General features: G+C 40.1%; 1 protein-coding gene across 1 annotated transcript; it reads right to left on the bottom strand.

Annotated features, from left to right (window-relative positions):
* Nucleotides 1-3199: 3199 nt before the first annotated feature.
* Nucleotides 3200-20716, bottom strand: gnb5b (guanine nucleotide binding protein (G protein), beta 5b; the record flags this gene model as incomplete). Its single annotated transcript, XM_084053294.1, has 12 exons — nucleotides 3200-3710; nucleotides 4131-4297; nucleotides 5766-5862; nucleotides 8239-8287; nucleotides 8980-9071; nucleotides 10090-10233; nucleotides 13180-13312; nucleotides 14064-14140; nucleotides 14921-14962; nucleotides 15436-15572; nucleotides 18274-18385; nucleotides 20591-20716. The coding sequence occupies 12 exons, from the start codon at nucleotides 20714-20716 to the stop codon at nucleotides 3699-3701; spliced, it is 1188 nt and encodes a 395-aa protein (XP_083909420.1). The 3' UTR covers nucleotides 3200-3698.
* Between the last annotated feature and the right edge of the window lie 2610 nt (nucleotides 20717-23326).

The following is a 23326-nucleotide window of genomic DNA, read 5'->3' as shown; positions in this document are numbered from 1 at the left end:
ATATATATATATATATATATATATATATATATATATATGTGTATATATATGTGTATATATATATATATATATATGTATTTGCCTGAGTCTCATGGCAGATGATGTCACATTTTAGGTTCAGATTTTTATGAAAGAACAGAGTGACGTAGAACAAACGATACGTGGAAGTGAGAGCAAGAGTGAGAGGAAAGAGACAGTAATTCCATGACATCGAGAGCGGAACATCGCTGTAGCACAGACACTTTTGTGAGTTTTTCTTGATGACTCTGACAATATAATGACAATATTATGATAATATAACGTATACAATTGGGTGGTTGTATTTTGTCTCCCTGCTCTTCTGTTGAGACATTTAGATCGTGTCAAAGGTCATGTCTCACCTAGACACAGGATCTGACACAAATCTGTCCTGAAGGTCAAGATTTGATTTATCCCCTGAGCAAGCAGGCAGGCTCTATTTGCTCAATGGTAAAAATGGACTTGTTTGGACGGACCTTTTAGACAAAAGTATTATAAATGTAATTGTGATGTTTTACATTCTTTTTGCTTAATAACATTTTCAATCAATCAATTTCAATCAATCAAAAACCGGGTTCAAATCCGGGGTAGAAGAGGAAAGTTACATGGTGCAGCTTTAAGAGTTATTTTGACTGTAAAATCCAGATTTCAATTTGTAGGCCTACAAGGTAATCTCCCACACTCGTTCCAAGTTTGTTTTTCAGATTCAATGACCTTTCATGCTTGAAGATAAAATTACTGTACAGTACTCTTTGAGAAATTCCGGTACGAGAGTCAAAATGATGAGAATGATGAAACCTTGTTCTGATGTGAGTAATTTGCATAATGTGGGAAGAAATACTTTAATTATGTAAGCGTGTGTGTGTATGTGTGTGTGTGTGTGTGTGTGTGTGTGTGTGTGTGTGTGTGTGTGTGTGTGTGTGTGTGTGTGTGTGTGTGTGTGTGTGTGTGTGTGTGTGAGAGGTATCCAAAGACAGATAATACAGAAAAAATAACCAAAAACATGACAGGGTAAATCCTTTACTTAGACACAATTTAGTGCTACAAAGTAACGGTAACTACAATACCAGATAAACATCAAACCTAGCATTTGTCCATAGCATTTGTCTAAACAACATGCTATCTAAATAAGCTTCTTAGTAAGCACACATACAGGCACACACACGCACGCACGCACGCACGCACGCACGCACGCACGCACGCACGCACGCACGCACGCACACACACACACACAATGACCCTGGTTCGATACCTGGATATGGATCTATGTTATTCAATTTAAGGCCCAGATCCAAGGGGCCGTCCCCTCCAACTTCTGAACATTTTAAAGTCATCTCCATTAAATTATATAATTTAATATATACATTTCATATTTAATATATACAATATATAAAAGAATAAACACTTTTCAAAGCTTTTGTTTATGCTCCCCATGTGCTGCTCAGTGTTCTAAACCATTGCATACACTAAACTATGTGGGAATATGGGAAAAAATACAAAACAGTTCATGTCTTCTGATATCTTTGCTCGCTATTGGACTACGTTTCCCAGACTCCACCTCTGTAGCATCTCAGTAGTGAGAGAATCTAGTGGCTGGTGACTGTAAAAAAGGACCACATGCTAGTCCTGTGACATATGCCTTTTAACCATATTAACCCTGGCGTCCCTATCTTGGCAAACCTTTCCAAATGTTCAAAAAAAAAATCTCAAATCCTTAAGACCATCCATACTGCCCCCTCTCAAAACATAATTAATAAACGCAAGATTTCTAGGATTTCAGCACACATTTGCGTTTAGGAACCCAAAACAGTTAGCAACATTCGCAGCAATCTAATCAGGGGCAATGATTTTTTTTGTCCTTCAAAATAACCATTAACCTGCAAGAAAGAGCATCATGATCACAGGCAATGATTAGGAATTATGACCTTAGTCCTAAGGACCAGGAACCAGGCGTTATCAAAGACTAAATGTATTATTTTCGATATATATATATATATATATATATATATATATATATATATATATATATATATATATATATATATATATATATATATAATGTATTATTTTCGATATATATATATATATATATATATATATATATATATATATATATATATATATATATATATATATATATATATATATATATATATATGCTACGAAGAAGGCCAACGCCGAGGTGAAAAGGTCAGGCATCAAAGGTGACCAAATGACCAAATGGGCCAAAATGCTTCCATAGAATAGAACAAAATGATTTTAAAAGAACAACAACATGGAAAAACAAACGCATTACTTCAAATATGTTTTATTGTCCTCTTGGTGTCACCTTGGTGTGTGCAGTCAAGGAAATAATAATCAGAAAAAATGAAAATCCATATTTACTGTACACAGCAATTCTGTTTCCTGTGTTTTATGGACAATCGGAAGAACAGAACAGTAATATTGGTACATGGATGTGTCAAAAATACTATAGTTCTACAGCACTGGTTCTCAAGGTGTGGTCCGGGGACCCCCATGGGTCCTTGAAGGGGTTCCAGGCAGTCCCCAGGAAAATGAGGAACAGTTTAAACATTTATGCCTTATTTCTTTTTCTTTTTTGCCTATTTGAATATAGCCGATCTACACACTCACAAGTTTTGAGCTTGTATATAGGCTATTCTCTAAAGAATGTTGATACTTATCAATTTGGGTCCTTGACATGAAAACGTTTGAGAACCACTGTTCTACAGTATGAACAAAATGTGCTTTGTTAAACTGTCTTGTGTCTTTTTTATAGCAGTCTTTAGAGGAACTGAGTATTGGCAGTAAGTTAATGTACATAATGTACAAGACAAGAAGTACTTGTCCGTAGTTACACTACATTCCAGGGCAGTAGACATGCTGCTGGAGGGTTAAACTGTAGAGGTCATACAAACATCTCACTCTGCCTTTTCTTTCTGCACATCATCATCAACAAATAATGCCAGTGGTGGACAGCAACTAAGTATATTTACTCAAGGGGGTGCTTATGACTTTCACTCCACTACATTTCAAAGACAAATATTGTATTTCTGACTCACGGGACCCATGAGACCAAAACATAAATACATTATGGTTTATTTGTTTATTTGTTTGTTTGTTTTTTGGGGGGGTTCTACATTTCAATACTGCATTGATATTAAAAGTAAAATGTACTTTTTACTTTTGAATACTTTTTTTAAAACATGTACTCCAGAACTTTAACTCAAGTACATATTTTATTGAACAATTTTCATTTGTAGTGGAGTAATATTTGATCAGGAATATCTATGCTTTGGCTCAAGTACTAGGGGTTGAATACTTTATCCACCACTGAATACTGCAAATAGAATAACTATCAGTTATTGAGCTAACAATAACAAACGTTAGGAATACAAACTCGATTCATGTTCAACAACCATTCATGTTCATTCAAATTGAGTACAATAGCTTCCACGTGCCAAAGTGTCAAACCTACATGGTAAGGATATACTGATACATGGTCTGAGGTGAGCTACAGTAACTGTGTGCATGTGTACAGTATGTGAGTTCATCATGATGACTAAAGGGATGGCAACAAAACACACATTCTTTACAGCAGTGTTCATTTCCAGGTCAGGATTCTGAACCCCTCTTCTTAGCCCTATTCCAAACTGTGGTTCTCAGTGGTGCTGACAGATTCAAGCCCAGATCTATAGGAGACAAGAGAACAGGACAGTGAATGAGTTTATGTCATAAATAAAACTGCAACTAACCATGTTTTTTTTATTTTTTTAAGTGCCTCCGTTTGATCTGTACCGGAGCAAAATTCTATAAAAATCAATAAAACCAGACATGTTGCTGTCCTAGTTTGATTCATAACTGTGCAACAAATTCCCATTGTAGTGGTCCAGTCTTTCTACAAGCTCACAACGTGTGCAAAGCTTGTAGATCGACTATTTCCGGCACGCGACTCAGTCGCACGACAAAGTACAGAATAAATCTGGCCCATCCACATGGCAGCCGCGTTGTCAGACGGGGTGGGCCGCCAACACTTTCAAGATTTTGAAGTGGGCCCTGGATCCAGAAAAGGCAACTGCCCTACATGAAACATGCAAACCATCATCACTCACTCTCAGAGTGTTGTCCCAGGAGGCTGAGCAGAACGCAGTGCCATCTGGTGACACTTTGAGGGAACTGATGCGGTTCTCGTGCCCGAACAGGATTGAGACGCGCGTTCCCTTCAGCACGTCCCAGGCGTTCACAGTGTAGTCGTTGTAGCCAGCAAACAGCAGGCGTCCTGGTGGGGGACATGACACAAGAGAGGGAGGAAAAGTAGGGTTTATTCCAATACTCTGTACACTTCTTGAATTGAGAAAATCTGGTTGATCTTCTCATTAACCCCTTCAATCCGGGAACGCATCTACAAATTCTAAATCCTACGTTGCTATAATATCAGTGGTTCTCAAACTTTTTCACGTCAAGGACCCCCTCATCTTAAAATGTTTTGTTCCAGGGACCCCCAGAAGCAAAGATTTGAGTTACATATGTTCGCGTTTAAAAATATATATTCAAAGATTTGCACAAATGTTCATGATTTAAAACAAAATGGAAGATCTAAAAGCTCCCGTGCTATGAGCTAAAATGACACAGATGCGTTACCGGATTGAATGGGTTAATCATATATTTTTTTCATAATCCTTTATTTGTGCTTTGATCTAATTATCTTATTAGTTATTGTAAATGAATGGTCCCATATAAGCAAGCAGCCACTGAACCTGGCACGTGCACACATAGCAGCCAACTAGCGTCCAAGCACCTGCCCGTATTCTTTCATAGGAGAAAGTGCACATTTTTAAGCCTACATAATTATCTCCTTTATATGTCTTGATGAACCACAGTTTCTCTCTGCCCTGCACTCTTTCAATACAAAGGCTAGGCTAGGTCGTTTGGTTTTCTCTTTTCCGGATAAATCTGGCTCCAGCAGGAAACAAAGGCACTGGTGTGCTCAACTCAAAAGTCTTCAGACTATGATGGGTGCTGGTACTGACCCAAAAGACACAGACATAGCAAATGAAGTCATCAGCACTCGCAAATACGTATGTAAGACATTTAATAATAACGCACAGCAGCAGAAGGAAACAGCCCTACAGTACACCTAGCTCAGCGTTTCTGAGACATAATGTGGGAGTGAAGTGTGGTTTTAGGACATGGCTAGCACATCTATCTGCATGTACCTACATGAGGGTACATGGCTTCCAAAAAATCTGTGCACAGCCCTGCACTGAAGCAATGCGTCCCCTTGGCACTCTGAACCTATAAGAGCAGTGTTCCCTTATCGCTCTGAACCTATAAGAGCAGTGTTCCCTTATCTCTCTGAACCAATGAGAGCAGTGTCCCCTTATCGCTATGAACCAATGAGAGCAGTGTTCCCTTATCGCTTTGAACCAATGAGAGCAGTGTCCCCTTATCGCTATGAACCAATGAGAGCAGTGTTCCCTTATCGCTCTGAACCAATGAGAGCGGTGTTCCCTTATCGCTCTGAACCTATGAGAGCGGTGTTCCCTTATCGCTCTGAACCAATGAGAGCAGTGTCCCCTTATCGCTATGAACCAATGAGAGCAGTGTTCCCTTATCGCTTTGAACCAATGAGAGCAGTGTCCCCTTAACGCTATGAACCAATGAGAGCAGTGTCCCCTTATCGCTATGAACCAATGAGAGCAGTGTCCCCTTATCGCTCTGAACCAATGAGAGCAGTGTTCCCTTACCGCTCTGAGAGAAGTCCACACTTGTAGCACCAAAAATGATGCTGTCCTTCTGGTAGATGGCGACCTCGCGGTCAGCACGCAGGTCATAGAGACGACACTGAAACAGACACACACACACACACACACACACACACACACACACACACACACACACACACACACACACACACACACACACACACACACACACACACACACACACACACACACACACACACAGAGTTGTCATTATGCAAGTTGCATTGACACTGCAAGACAAGTCAAAGCTCACCGTATCATCAAGGACAGCCACCACCCCCAGCCACAACCTGTTAATCGCACTCCTACGACCACTGCCAGGCAAGGAGGTCTACCACAGTATCAAAGGCAAGACCACCAGATTTCTGAACAGCTTCCACCCGGCAACCATCAGACTGTTGAACAAGGCCTGAACACACTGGAACACTTTCCTTTGACAGACCTTTTCAACAGTTGGATGAGAACTACTTTTCCTTTGTGGATCTTCCATGTGGATTGTTACCTGTGAAATGTTTTGCCTAATGCGGCTACCTTCTTATGTGGGCCTGCTGTTGTGCTGCTACCTTTTGTACCTTATGTCTAACCTCATGTACATACCTGCTGCTATGTGGACCTACCGGTGCTTTGCCCCTCTTTTGGGTGCCATGTCATTGTTCCGACGGCTCATTGTTCCGACTGTTACTATACTAACCCTATACCTAACCCTAACCCTAACCTTAACCGCACGCGGAAGCCACGTAGTCGGAGTAATGGGATGTCGGACTTATGGGCAGTCCCCCTCTTTTGTACCTTATGTCTAACCTCATGTACAGTATATACCTGCTGCTTATTATGCTATATGTACCGTATATCTTAGATTCTTCTCCTTGCACTCCCTCACTCTGCCCCCCAACCCCCGCAACGAAGAACAAAATGACAATCATTATTTAATCTAATGTTCTGTTCTGGTGATACGACAGGTAAACTGGACGTTTAGTCATTCTTAAAAAAAAAAGATCTAATACATTTCTTCATGAAGGTGTTTTTTTTTCTTTATTGCCAAAGGCAACTAGGAACTAACAAAGGTTTTTCCTGCTTGACTAGACTTCTCTGTTGGCACAGCTACCTACAGTACTGCAGGGTAGACAGCTGAATTAATACTAACACAGCAAGATACAGCGTGTGTGAAGCTCTAACGTTAGTTGAATTATAGAGATTCATTATGGAGGCAACAGCATATGAATGGAGAACTATATAAACTTTACTGACATACTAAATCAGACCAGTTGAATGCAATGCAGATCCATGTCTGAAATGTTTGTTTTGTTTCCTTTGTCTGTTTTAGGCTTGGCATCATTCTTTCCAGTTACTTGATGGGCCATTTGATTTGAATGACAACTCACTTTTGAATACTCCAAGCTTTTTATTTGCGACAAACAGCTGATACGACATTTCGACCCTTTCTGTCTTTTTCAAGTTTTATACAATTTTTGTCTTGTAAAAACAACACCCAACAACAACAAACTCTAAAAAAATATATTGGAAAGTGTTCCTTTAAAGCAGTGGTTCTCAACCAGTGGGCCGCAAAGGTATTGCAAGTGGGCCCCCAAATATATCCGTATTTTATTTCTTTTTTGATACCAATAAATAGGAATTTATACAACATAAGTTCCATTGATCCAAGCCAGAACACAATCAATTGATTGATCATTAAAATAAACATGCTCTCTTTGTCTGTCATTAAATGTTTTCGATTAATTGAATACACAGGACCCCAATGGAAACCGGCCATAGTGCTTTCTTGGGTTTAATCCTTTTAGCAGACCTTGCATAGAACTGTACTTTCTGAGCTTTGTTTGCTAACTTAATAAAGTATTCAATCAATCAAATGAAGATGCACTTGACTCACCCATCTGACCACTTAAGATGGCAGCCGAGATAAAGGCTGCCGTGCCAAGTGGTCAGAAAGGGTGGGCCGCAGAAAGACATATGGATCAGGTCAGCCAGTTCACTGTCTGATCTCTACCCAGTCCTTCATGTCATTCTTCAGTCTACTGTTTAATCCATTCAATCCAGGAACACATCTACAAATGCCCTCTAAATCCTAACAGGTTTCTGAAAAACCTATGGTGCTATATCAGTGGTGCTCAAACTTTTTCATGTCAAGGACCCCCAAAATTAATGTATGTATGTATTTGGCCGCCGATCCCATCTCAAAATATTTAGTTCCAAGGACCCCCAGAAGCAAAGATTTGAGTAACAAATGTTCGCTTTAAAACAATATATATTGAAAAAAAAATCACGATTTTTCAAAAAATAGCAGATGTACAAGCTCATAGCGTACTATGAGCTTGTATATCTTCTATTTTTGAATAGGAAAGAAATCTAAAATGACACAGATAAGTTCCCGGATTGAATGGGTTAATAAAGTAAACAACAAGAAAAGAAAATATAGATAAACACGGGCAGAACTCACTGTTGCATCGTCAGAGGCAGAGGCAAAAGCATCTCCACTGGGGTAGTACCTGAACACAAAACACCACAATGTTCACAGATAAATAAATAAATAAACATGTCTGTGTATTCACGTCATAACGTACTGTACAGCATGTCATTCCAAGCGAGCGGTACGCGAATGAGTGCCGATGGCCTCGAGTTCGAGTTGACAAGCCGTGGCGGATGGAATAGTTTGTCACATGAACCAAAATTAAAGAATATTTCGATTGCACGTTTGGTGTGGCTGCTTCTAGGGTTAACAAACAGTATGGTAAAAAAGTCTGAAAAAATATGTTTTCAAAGTAAAGGAGAAATACTGTGCGGGGGTTTGCAAAAGAGATAAAGGAGTGAAGATGGAGAGCATTTTGGGTAAGATATGAATTTATGTACAATCTGTACGTTTTATGTCCAATGTCTCCCTCTCCTGACAGAGAGAGGTAATTGCAACAATGTCTGAACTACAATAAAGATGGTGGCACATTTAGTATCCAATCCAGTATGCCGTCTGCTTCAAATAACTTTATTGACATTGTCAACCACTAGGAGTCCTACCCGACTGTCTCAATGGAAGAGAAGGGAGATCACCTCCAACCACTGCAGATGTGCTAGACATATATTGTATTAACATACTCTATCATATGGATGTGTTATAATAACATTTTATTCATTGAAATATGTCCTGGATTGTATCTGTAACTTACTAATTGAGACCTGAACTCACCTGACACAGTTGATGTCAGAGTCGTGGGTCTCGAAGGACTGAACGTTCTGGCCAGAGCGCATGTCCCACACGTTGCATCTCTTATCACAGCCCTGATAAGCACACACGCGCGCGCGCACACACACACACACACACACACACACACACACACACACACACACACACACACACACACACACACATTTATAAATATTTAACAAAGATATTCACGCAAAATATTCGCGCAACAATATCATAAATTATATTACTTTTCTCTTAGAGAGTATCAATTGGCATCAGTTTTAATTCTCGACAATGGGAATTAAAGACAATGTAAGTAACAGACTAATGACTTGAAAACTAAAATAAAACTAGAAAATGAGATATCCTCTATTTTGAGACCGGTCAGCTGGCACAACTATCCAGCATTCCATGCAGGCATTAACAGACACCCTGTCAGCACTGACAATCCCAAATATTGTGAGTCAAACCGTTTCTGTTGTGGCTGTGTCAGCAATATTCTGCTGACAATGTGCAAGTTGGACTAATAAAATTGCACAAACGGAAGAGTCAGCCATTCTGTGCCCACTTTTTAAAAACTTGGATCAATAGTGGCACATCTTCAAAGGTGAAACAAGTTTGGTGGGTTTTCCCCTTTAATTCAGCCCAACTTTTAATCCATTAGCACCAGCTGTGCTGATTCTGCTGTGCTACTCAGGCGTGCTTACACCATTGATACTTAACACTTTCACATGATCTTTACACCACAAAAACAGTGGTCTGTGCACTGTGGCACAGACCACTGTTCTGTAGCTAGTGGGTGCTTGAAATCAAATGGTCCTACAAACTGAGGCTTATCCTGTGGTTGCACTTGTTTCTCTTGATAAGAGTCAGCTAAAAGCTTAAAATGTAAAATCAAATGAATCATTAGAAAAAATAATCAAAAATGTATTTTAATTTTGAAAAACAAAAAACTAAAAGTGAGTGACTGTAAGTATATTTTGATGCTAATACTTTTGTACTTTCACTGACGTAAACATTTGAATACAGGCCTTTTACTTGTAACAGTGTTTTTATATAGTGATATTGCTACTTTTACTTCCATCACTGCTCACACACACACACACTCACCCCAGACACAAAGGTGTTGCCGGTCTCAGAGGGGGCGAGGTGCAGGGACAGCACATCAGCTGTGTGACCATGGAAACTCTGCAGCAGCTGGGAGCTCTCCACGTCCCACAAGGCGCATGTGCCGTCACCGCTGGAAGTCAGGATCTAGAGCAAACACACACAGACGCACGCACGCACGCACGCACACACGCACACACGCACACACATACACACGCGCGCGCACACGCATGCACGCACATGCACACACAAACAAAAGCAACAACAAAGTGCATTTGTGAACTCGCATTAAAGGTAGTGTATTGTGTGTTCAATAACAGGGGTCTAACCCGTCTCTCTAGCTCTATAGTAAAAAGAAAATACATTTTCAGATGGGACAACACTTTCATCCAATCAGGAGAGAGTTCCCATTTATCAGCTTCAATTTCATAGTGTTCCAATCAAAATGTGTCTGCTCGTGTATTTATTTATTTAATCATTTCCAATTTCCCTTGTTTATCCTGTATCCTGTATGATAGTGATGTGCGGGTCGGGTTTTTTCATGACCCGCCCCGCAACGGAACCCAACCCGCCTCAACCCGCCCCGCGAACCCATATATAAATCTATGGCTCAACCCGCCCGCGACCCGCGGTAAAAAAAAAAAAAAAAAGGTAAAATCATGAAGGAAAATAATCTTCAAGTATACACCCCAAGTGTATTCAAACTGTTTTATTGTTATTATTCTTATTAGGAATAAAGACAAAACAAGAGCATGTGATTTTTTTTTTTTTTTCGTGTGAGAGCGGCTGACCCGCTCATCCGCAGCCCGCATAATTGCCTCTGAAATCCTGACTCGACCCACCCGCGCCGCGGGTTGACCCGCGGGTTACGGGTCGGCCCGCTAAGCGCTCATCACTACTGTATGAGTTATCTCTAACTATCTATCTCTCTATTACTAAAGAGCTGGAGAGATGGGGAGACCCCTGTTAACAATGAAATACTATAAAAAGAGTTTGGTTGATTTTTGCTAATATCAAGTATTGTGATACTAATGCAATATTGCAATATTTCATGTAAAATGTATATGCATAAAAGGTGTAATATGGAAGAAATAGAATAAAAGATTTCTACTCTTTTTCAACCCCAGTAGTGTGTAGATAGCGTAGTATGTACATAGTGTTATTTAGGTCTACATAGCGTTATTACATTTCCCATTCCTGTCATCTATTCTAGTTTGGAGAAAATAGTGATACAGTGGTTACACACAGCACAATAAATAGTTGGCTAGGTATGATGCTGTCCCTCAGTGGTGAACAGAGGGAAGTGCAGGTCACAGTAGGACATTCCAGACAATGAACATTAACTTTTCATTGTCTGTACCAGCTGTGTTACATTATTGAATAATAATAACGATAAGATCCTATAATACACTTCATTGTGGTTGGACGAGTTGTGAGCTTGAAGATCTGCTATTTTTGCCATTAAAAAGAAAAATACAAAGAAAAAAAGCTAAATTGATATATTTTTATATTATATTATATTATATTTCCGCCAATATTGATTATTTTTAATCTTTTAAAAAATATATATAATCAATGTGTTAGATTATCTGTGAACAAAAGGAAAGTGTCCGAACACCGTCTTAATGCTCCCAACAAAATTTAATAAATGGAGCGGTCAAAAAACAACAAAGCTTCGGCCGATGTGGCCTTCGTCAGATCTTGAACGTTCAAGAACGGTGTACTTGAAACTCTCCAAAGTGTTTCAAAATCGGTTATGTTTTGGAAAGCACGCTATAGCATTGCTACAGAGTGCTTGTTCAGTAACAGGGGTCTCTCCAGCTCTTTAATGAATAGAAAATATATTTTCTGGTGGGTTGCCTGAGAAAATACCCATTTATCAGCTTATTCTGCTTATTGGATAAAACTGTAATCCTGTATATCCCGTAAACTGTACATATGGGAGAGAGCGTTTGTTAAAGAACAAACACTCTATAGCAATGAGTACTATCAGAATAATGTGTGTGTGTGTGTGTGTGTGTGTGTGTGTGTGTGTGTGTGTGTGTGTGTGTGTGTGTGTGTGTGTGTGTGTGTGTGTGTGTGTGTGTGTGTGTGTGTGTGTGTGTCTGTCTGTCGCGTGTGTGATATACAGTATGGGAAAGAAATCCTATTTGTGTGTGCTCGCATAGCCATGCAGTATGTGATTGTAAGCATCATGTATTCACACAAGATAACGTGCGTGTGTGTGTGTGTGTGTGTGTGTGTGTGTGTGTGTGTGTGTGCGTGTGCGTGTGCGTGTGCGTGTGCGTGTGCGTGTGTGTGTGTGTGTGTTAAATACTGTGGCCTCAGGTCACAGCACGCTCCGCTCATTGTCAGATAAAGGCCACTCTGTGTCTATTAATATCCCCACAATGAGGGACCATCAGTCCGTCACGTTTGTCTCACGTCCCCTGCTCCTCGTCCCCCCTCCCCTAGGGGTCTGCTCCCTCGGTGGCCTGCTCCTCTGCCCCGCTGGAGAGCTGACTGCACTGAATTATTCAGACCAGATATATTGTATATGCGAGGTAGGGTATACGCTGCAACGATTTTGGTATTGTTTGTTTGTCACGCAGCCCTGGAGTGTGAAGACCTTCAAGTGCATAACTCCAGTTCAAGATTTAGCTTCTTACTAGAGCCGGTTTGGCCCATAATATCGGCCATTATTTGACTTTTTTGATCGGCAATTATACGGCAATTATTTTATCTAAAATATGTCTAAAATGTCCCTAAAATAAAAAATGTATCTACAAGCTCTCAATGCATCACAACGCAGCACATAGTGAGCTTGTAGATTGGCTCATGTCTGCTATTTTTTACCATTTTAGGGCTTAAGTGGTTAAAAAAGTATTTGTTTTTGTTTGTTCATTCATTTACTTACCATATACTGTAAGTTAAATGTTCTCAAATAGAAACTTTGATCAAATCTAAGTTCTTCAAATGTTGCACTTTTTGACAGAATATCGGTCAAATCATGGGTAATGGGTGGCATAGGACTCTCCGTAATCGAGATTGGCATCAGGCCAATATATCTGGCATCGATCGGGCTCTGTTCCTGATTGGTTCGTAGCGTCTTACCTGCATGTCCGAGTTGGTGAAGCTGCAAGCTGATAGGTAGTTGGTGTGCATAGCAACATTTTTCTTCTTGGCTGCCAGGTTCTCGTTTTTGTCCAATGACAACGGAAACACACAGCACTTGTTATCCAATCCGCTGTCGGAGAGAAGAGAAAGATCAAAGGTCAAATGGAGTTCATTCCAGAATGCTGAATAGTCAAGTGGATATTTAGTCTCTCTTTGTTTTAAAGCTGCAATCAATAACATTTTTAGTGAACAAAATTAGTTTGACCAATCTGTATGGTAGAGTATGTATGTTAATACAATATTACTAACACAACTGCTCTGGTTGTATTTGGTCTCTCTACTCTTCTATTGAGAAGTTTAATTTACTGTATCCTGTGGTCGAATGGTATTGCATGAAGCTCAAAATGCTAAATATCCTCTGTAAAAACAGGTTTTCTGTATTAGCTCAGCAGCAGAAATTTTGGAGCTTGCACAAGGTACACAGGTTTGAATCCCTGGGCGGGACAGGCAAGTTACAACACTTTAACATAGATTTTTGCTAGTTGTAATTTTGTCTAATTTAGTAAATGTGGGGAAAGTCTGGTTTATTATGTATGGCACCGGTTCTCAAAGTGGGGTCCAGGGGTCCTTGGGGGGGTTCCAGGGGGTCCCCAGGAAAATTAATAATAGTTTAAACACTTATGCTCTATTTTATTTTTTGGGCTATTCGAAAATATCGGATCTACAAGCTCACAACGCGTTGCTTTGTGAATGATTAAATATTCTCTTATGGTGGTCCCTGGCACAAAGTCTTTTCAAATTGGGGTCAGTGATCAAACTCATATAAATATGGGGGTCCTTGACATGAAAATGTTTGAGAACCACGGATGTATGGTACTTACCCACAGGCTATAGCACAACCTGATGGGGCATATGCACACGCCATGACCCAGGTACAAGGCATGGTCACCCCATGTTCCTGGAACACACACAAACACACACACACACACACACACACACACACACACACACACACACACACACACACACACACACACACACACACACACACACACACACACACACACACACACACACACACACACACACACACACATATGGATGGTTTAAGTTAATGAGGGATGCTTTTGGTATATAGTTAAGGCTGGTCCCAACAACAGACAGGATTAGCAATACTGCTGCCATTTAAGTGCACTCTGGCACGCACGCACATACACACACTTCAGGGTCAGAACAGTTGATGGATAGATAATCTTTGGTCTCCTCCCTGGAAGGCATACATTATCCTCCTGTCCAACGCTCTCTCAGGAGTAGGGCAGTACATGGTCAACAGTAAAAGCTGTATGGAGAGCATTAGGTTTCCTTCTAAAATGAGATATCTACCATATCCACGGATTACACTGGCCAGTTCTCTGAAGACCTTTAACACTGAAACAGTTATGTTTATGCAGAAGGGATTACATGTGCTTAGTACATTACATTTCATTTAATTACACACTTCCGTGCTTTTATTGTTCTGTTGTCATAACAATCTTATGTATATATTCATTCTACTGATATTATGAATATTTGACACTTCTGGCCTGTTTTCCTTCCTTTTTTTCTATCTCTATTCTTTTCCCCTTTCTTGAATACTTCAAATGATGGGAGCTTGTATTACAAATTATTATTTATACACCTGTCAACCTGTGATGTGACAATGAAGTTGACGTTGAGCTGATATAGCTGCTTTACTCACCTTGTTTAGGGTGAAAGCGTCCCAAACGATCACTTTCCCATCCTAGAAGTAGGAGATGTATTAGTGTTACATAGAGTAGATACAGCCTATCCATGACTGAAACGTGAATGTGATCGTTGTGACACAGGCCTACAGAGATTCCATCAGACCCATTGGACTCTAGCAAAGTCAAGTGGTGTAAACTACATTTTCTATGAAAATCTACAAGTAGGATAAGACTGGGGGTGTGTGCTGTCATTTTCAATCAAAAAGTACGAGTCAAGCTCTAAAAACAGTGTGTGTTTGTCTTCCTGGGGTTCTAGATATTAATATACATTAACAACAATAGAAAACATTACAATCTCACAAACAACAAAAATTCTAAAAAAGCATCTTACAAAAATCTATCATCAAACAAGAAACAAATCAATTAAAAAAGACAAACCAACAGGACAATTAAAAGTAGCACAGTCAATCTGGTATGTACTGTATGCGTTCGTGTGTGCGTGTGTGTGTGCGTGTGCGTGCGTGTATACCTGTGATGAGCTGACAAGGCGTCGCTTGTCTTTGCACCAGTCCATACAGAGCACCTTGTTGGAATGCCCCTTCAGGACACGCCTGGTCTTCATCGCGAGAGCACTCAGAACCTCCACCTTCTCGGCAACCTTGTGGACTAGAACACACACACACACACACACACACACACACACACACACACACACACACACACACACACACACACACACACACACACACACACACACACACACACACACACACACACACACACACACACACATTTATACTCCATTCCAGGTTGTTGTTTTTGTTTCTGTTTTAATACATTATCACCCAAACGTGGGTTCTATTGTAAGAAGTTACTAGTGTGGTATGTTAAATTATTGTTGACATGTGAAACCCCTGTAAAGCGAGATAGGATGGATATATGTATCCCCTGAGCCTCTATGAATATTTACACATTTTTGGTTAGGAAAGAAATGTATCCATACATAGCCCCAAAGAACCGTTCAAAGATTTTATGAAAACATAGGATCATGGAAATTAAGTTGAAAAGCCACTGGTTAGACCCATGCTTGAAAACATGCATGTTAGAAAATGTTTGATGAGCAAGATAATGAATTGATTCTTTTTTATTATTATTATTATTATTTTTTAAATGTTGTTTTGGGGCTTTTAATTCCTTTATTTAGAGAGGGATAGGGAAAGTAGGCTGACAGGAAATGGGGAGAGGGATGGGGGGGTGACACGCAGCAAAGGTCGCCGGGAACAGGAGTCGAACCCGCGACACGCTGTCAGGCTGTAATTGCAGCCTAGGGTGCCTGGACCGTCACGCTACGGCCCAGGCCTAAGATAATGAATTGATTGATTGACTTCTTTACTGACATAATCACATGTACAAGTGAAAACACCTGCATACTGTACAATAGACTGTACAAAGGATAAACACAAAAATGCTCGAAAGCTTATTTCCATTGTGGTCCTTTGGACCTCAATGGAAAACAAGCACTAATATGGATTTCCTCTCACTGAGATGAACTGTCTTTCTACCATTCTACCATCATCATCATCATCATCATCATCATCATCGTCATCATCATCATCATCATCATCATCATCATCATCATCATCATCATCATCTCCAATATGATGTAATTCATTTTCAATTGCTCTTTTATTATTCAAGGAGTTCCATTGCTAGTAGGACAATGTGGCATCCCTGGTAACTGAAATATACAGGGAAGATGTGGAAAAACAAATCAAGAAAACTAATGCAGTACCACTGAGTACTTGGAGGACAGTCTATGATGAAACAGTGAAGGAAGTTTATGATTTATTTTTGTGGGGGGTAATATATATATAACGCTTCTTGTTAGGAGCATTTTGTGAAACTTTTGTGAAAGGCTTTTTGGTGTATACATTTATATTTGATGACAAATAAACAGTATATTATGTTCATCTCCTATACCAGGTTATGTTGCACATCAAAGTGTAGAATAATGACAATAAAATCACACACACATGCACACCCTTCTGATTTCAGGGGTATATATTTGTTGGTAACCTATTGCCCCCTGTAGGCCTATTTGATGCTGGATTAAATGAATACCAGTATATATGGTAATAGTGTTATGATTAAATGAATACTGTAACAGTATATCATGATATCATGTTATGATGATTAAATGAATAATGTAAATGAATACTGTGACAGTGTAGGTCTACATATGTTATGTGTTATTATGATGAATACTGTAACAATGTATTATGATACATTGACATATGTGTTATTATTAAATTAATACTGTAACATGATATATGACATGATAAATTCAAATTGTAACAGTAGCCTAATAAGGTATATGTGTTATGATTAGATGAATACTATAACTAACAACAGTAGGCTATGTATATATGGTATATGCCATGGTTAAATTAATATTTTAACACTAGCCCATATGGTAGGCCATATGTTATGATTAAATCAATAGGCTGGTTACAAACCACCATGTAACAGTATAGGCACAATATCCATCCATCCATCCATCCATCCATCCATCCATCCATCCATCCATCCATCCATCCATCCATCCATCCAACCATCCAACCATGCATGCATGCATCTATCCATGCATCCATCCATCCAGCCATCCATCCATCCATCCATCCATGCATGCATGCATCCATCCATCCATCCATCCATGCATGCATCCATCCATCCATGCATGCATGCATGCATGCATCCATCCATCCATCCATCCATCCATCCAACCATCCAACCATGCATGCATCCATCCATCCATCCATCCATCCATCCATCCATCCATGCATCCATCCATCCATCCATCCATCCATCCATCCAACCAACCATGCATGCATCCATCCATGCATCCATCCATGCATTCATCCATGCATCCATCCATGCATTCATTCATCCATCCATCCATTCATGCATCCATCCATCCATCCATCCAACCAACCATGCATTCATCCATCCATCCATGCATTCATTCATCCATCCATGCATTCATCCATCCATGCATCCATCCATCCATGCATTCATCCATCCATGCATCCATCCATCAATCCATCCATCCATCCATCCATCCATCCATCCATCCATCCATGCATTCATCCATCCATCCATGCATCCATCCATGCATCCATCCATCCATGCATCCATCCATCCATCCATCCATCCATGCATTCATCCATCAATCCATCCATCCATCCATCCATCCATCCATCCATCCATCCATCCATCCATCCATCCATCCATCCCTCCCATCCATCCATCATCCATCATCCATCCATCCATCCATCCATCATCCATCCATCCATCCATCATGACTCACGCTCCACGTCGTGCAGCTTGCTCCTCTCCTCCTCCAGTTTCTTCTTCAGATTGTCGCTCTCGCTCTTCAGCGTCACCAGGGTTTCTCCCTTCGTCAGACCCTCACACGCCATCTTTATAACAACAACAAAATACAAAATAAAAAGAAAGATAATTATTATTATATAAATTGGTTTTAATCCACCTCCTTATACACGGTCACCTCCTCCTACAGCCTCCTACTGTCCTGTGTCTAGCTACCCGAGGAGACTTCTCTCCTCCTCCTCCTCCTCCATTGAATTCTACTGCGTTTATACTTCATCCGTTACGGCGTTGTCGCGGTGCTGAAAAGAGCAGATCAACAAGCTCACAACGCGTCGCGTCCGCGACGCGTTGTGAGCTTGCAGATCGGCTATTTTGGCGCGCGACACGATCGTACGGACGAAGTATAGAATTAGACTTACTATCCCATAGTCTGGGGCGGTCCGTGGGCCGATGATTGGCTCCTTAGGAGGTGGTTGCCAATAGAAACGAAGTGGCTCTACTTTAATGCAAATATATGTTTTAATACCATGACCTGCTTTATGATAAACTGAAAGTAGCGTAGATATCTGGCTAAACCACGTATGTCTTCAAATTATAGGATGACTTGACAATTTTCACAATGAAAACTATTATCCCTTGTTGTCTACAGCCAATCACAGTTTGGTCTATGGGGTCCCAGATATTCTGCTGTTGTCATGAGACTATGAGACATTTCTTATAAGTGCCTCTTTCTTTAAACGGTTAACAGCCTGCCATAAATGCTCTTTGATATTAAGATACATTAATTCACAGTGATTATGGGGGTCTCGAGTGTTTTTTAAAGAGCTCGAGAGACAGGGATCCCTGTCTCTCGAGCTCTTTCAAAAACACATTTACAGGCATGATAGCAATTTTAATTGCAGTGGTGTAAACAAAGTAACTAAGTACATTACTCAAGTAGGCTACTTTTGAGGTATTTTTTACTTTACTTGGGCGTATTTCCAATTTTCAGTACAAAACATAGATTAACCACAGCCCTACACATAAGTGTACAAGCTTGCAGCGCGGCACAAAGTGACACGCTGTGAGCTTGTAGATCTGCTATGTTTGAATAGCCAACGTATAAATGGATAAAGGGGTTAAAATCATTGACCCCTGGGGGTCCCCTGACCCCACTTTGAGAACCAACGCTACATATTACTCATTTAGCTGGGGAACCTCTTCAAGGACCCCTGGGGGTCCTCGGATCCCACTTTGAGAATCCCTGGACAAGATAAAAGAAACGGGCAAGCTGTTGACAAAGGCCTACAGAACACAGAACACAGACAGGCCCCTGGTCCCCGTCCCCCTGGCATGTCTATCTCTCACTCCACTGTGTCTGAGTGTTGCTGTGAGGGTACAGTATGTGTTTGTGCATGTGTTTGTTGGGTAGGATTCAAGATAACAGCCGCGATACGGTACTACCATTGTGTGTGTGTGTGTGTGTGTGTGTGTGTGTGTGTGTGTGTGTGTGTGTGTGTGTGTGTGTGTGTGTGTGTGTGTGTGTGTGTGTGTGTGTGTGTGTGTGTGTGTGTGTGTGTGTGTGTGTGTGTGTGTGTGTGCGCGCGTGCGTATGAGAGAGATAGAGAGAGAGTGAGAGAGAGAGAGTGTGTGTGCTGAGAGAAGGAGTTCTTGTTGGCACAGAGAGGCTGACAAAGCTTATATATCCTGAGGGCAGGCCCTCATTTCATCAGCAAACACATGGCCGCCCCCCAACCCCCAATCCCAAAGCTGGGCAGGGTCCAAGAAGTGTCCATAACAAATATAAAAGCCTGTCCTCTAGTAAGAACACTTTATTATTATGAATACATTGAATCAACTTTCCAACCCTCATGGGTCACACTGTTTCCACACAAATTCACTCACTCAAATCGTTCCTCTTACTGACACACCTGGAAAGCTATATGTTAGACTAAAAGACAAAAAATATTTTGATATTTAGTTAACTTTGCTGTCAAAATTAACACTGGTTAGCTGTCAATCCACATAGTCAGTAACAAGGAGATGTTATTGCTCTGATGGAGTTGATCAATGTGTACTGTTTGTTAATAATGTTTTGTTCTGTCATTCCCAATAATGAGCAATCAGATCACCAACTGCTGTAAGTCACATTATTCAGCAGACAATTTGTTATAAACGCCAGGCTTTGAATAGTCTTACGTAGCGTAGCCAGATGATAAGATATCTCAGAGACCGCCTGGCTACTCCAGATCACAATTTGAATGATTTTTAAAAGCAGATGTACACAGTGGTTTGGTTACAGGTCCATACTGTACCTTCTCCACACAGAGGGAGCAGTAGGTGGCGGCTTCACCCTTGATGTAGATGCTCATCAGGGGAAGGGTCTTGGTGCATTTCTCACAGGGGCCAAAAGTAATGGCCATGAATGTTTGGTCACACATGATTGCAGCCGGTCACCGAACACACCTGTAGGACACACATAGTCAAATCCTGAGTGTTAATATAACTCTGAGTGTGTGTACAAATAGACCAGGATTTTACAGTGCACACAAATACACGGGTAAACAAACGTAAGTAAATGCAAGAGTGCATTTTTAAGATGGATAGTGAGAAATTGCCAACATAAAACGAATTGGAGGCATTCCTTGAAAGAACCACTTTAATAATTCACTAATGCTCATTATTTAGATGGCACAATTTCTGTCTACTTGCTCTGTGTCTCAGAGCAGGGCTGTGCACATTTCACAAACCTGCCGACCAGTCAGCGATTTTTTTTTATTGATTCAAGAACAATGGCTTCTATTTCAGCATGCTAACTTTCCAGGAAGTTCCTGTAGTTTATATAAGCTTGGAAGCCTATCAATAATAGTCATTGGTAGGCAGGTTTCTGAACTGTCCACAGCCCACCAATGAGACGCAGAGTGAGTAAACATACCATCTTATAATGAACATACACATACACATACACATACACATACACATACACATACACATACACATACACATACACATACACATACACATACACATACACATACATGCAAACTGCAGGCCAACAAATTGGAGGCATTCCTTAAGTCTGTGTGTGGGCATTTACTGTATGCTCATCCATACACATAATACTGTACATAGCTGGACACAGAAACAACAAGAACTGCAGTTATCACTCAGTGTGTGTGTGTGTGTGTGTGTGTGTGTGTGTGTGTGTGTGTGTGTGTGTGTGTGTGTGTGTGTGTGTGTGTGTGTGTGTGTGTGTGTGTGTGTGTGTGTGTGTGTGTGTGTGTGTGTGTGTGTGTGTGTGTCAGGCTGTACAGGGGTTAAGCTACTGTAATTCAAACTGATCCCTTGCTGAGCTCCAGAGTGGACCAGAACTATTCTGGGAAACGTTATACTTCTATACTCCACTAGACCTCAGAGGGAAATGTTGGACTATCTTTGAAAAATTTCGAAAGGTTTTAGTCCTACTTTTACTTTGGTACTGAGTATCTGAGTTCTTCTTTCTCCACTGTGCGTACATGTAATGTAGGCCAGTCTATTGGTGGACCTCAGGAGACACATGCAAAGGCTACCTTTTAGAACCAAAGGCAGGTGTGTTTTAATTACAGTACAAATATATTATGACTTAAATTCACCCTTTTAAGAGACTAATTCTGCAAATAGCCAACAGAAACTAACATTTTCCAAGCGTCATTGAATACAATATTGTGGGACCTATATTAGCATCTTTGTCTTTCACTTGTGATCTTAAACAATCTTTTGCCCTCCAATTGAGAACGTTCACTTAACATCATACAACACTCACACACAATAATCCTGCAACAGTGGATCATGTCTGTCCTGTCTTATATTATCTAAGGCCATAACTCTAGCACTGTTTTGTGCTAATGCTAATATGTATTCTGAATATACATGTATATTCAGAAATAGAATTTTAAATAAGATTCTTGAACTCTAGTCATCAACCATGACAGAAATGAGCTATCCCCTTTTAAATGTCCTATTGTCCAATACAGTATATCAGGCATATAATAACAAAGGAGAATGATAGATCTTACCTCAATAGAATAATGTATTTTCCCCTGTGCAGCACAGTACTATTTTGCTGGAGAGGTCCAAGGTGATTTCTACGGTGAAGAGGATTGGAGAGGACCAGTAAGCTTCTTACTGAAGCATTTAAGATGTGACACTGTCTTAGTATTACTGTGTCACCAAGCCACAGACATACTTTTAACATTAGCTGCAGGGCTTGTAATGTTGCCTAATTTAAAAAATCTATATTACTCCATTTGCTGCTTCAAATGGTTGACTGATTGATTGATTGATTGATTGATTGATTGATTGATTGATTGCTATGGTAACTTTGGATTGTCTACAAAATAAAAATACATAAAGTATAAGATGGGACTAATCAAATCAAATGTAATTTGGGATAATTATAACCATGGCTAAAATCTAAACTAAAGGCCACACAAAGGTCAAATAATCCATATAACTTTGCAGATCTGCTTTTTTCACTATTATTGCAAAAAGCATAATCCAGTACTTTAACACAAGAACACATTTGACTGAGCACATTTTGTGCCACGCTGCGAGCTTGTGCATCTGCTATTTTTTTTTTAAATTGAAAAATATTGACTGATTGGAAAATGTTGATTTTTTTCCTCTCTTCTGGAGTGTCCTTGGCACAAAACATTATCAGATGGCGGTCCGTGGCCAAATATATATCAAATATATTTGGGGGTCCTTGACATGAAAAAGTTTGAGAACCACTGATCTGGCAACTGTGGCAGGGTCCACATTTCTAGGACCCTAGTTAATTTGATTTGATTTATTGATTTGCACAACAGGAATCATAATATGATTCCTGTTGTGCAAAACGGTTTGTATACGTACAGTATGTATATTATACATACTGTACGTATACAAACCTCACCGTTTACATTACATTACATACAATTTATTAGTATCTAAAAACAAAAAAACAACAACAAACAATAAATAAAAACAGATCATAAAGTATAAGAGAATAGACAACAACAGAAAAACATCAA

Source organism: Gymnoscopelus microlampas, assembly GCF_963454915.1.
Source record: "Gymnoscopelus microlampas genome assembly, chromosome: 1".
NCBI lineage: Eukaryota > Metazoa > Chordata > Actinopteri > Myctophiformes > Myctophidae > Gymnoscopelus > Gymnoscopelus microlampas.
Note: the sequence above shows the minus strand (reverse complement) of the source record. Positions and strands in the feature narration are given on the sequence as shown.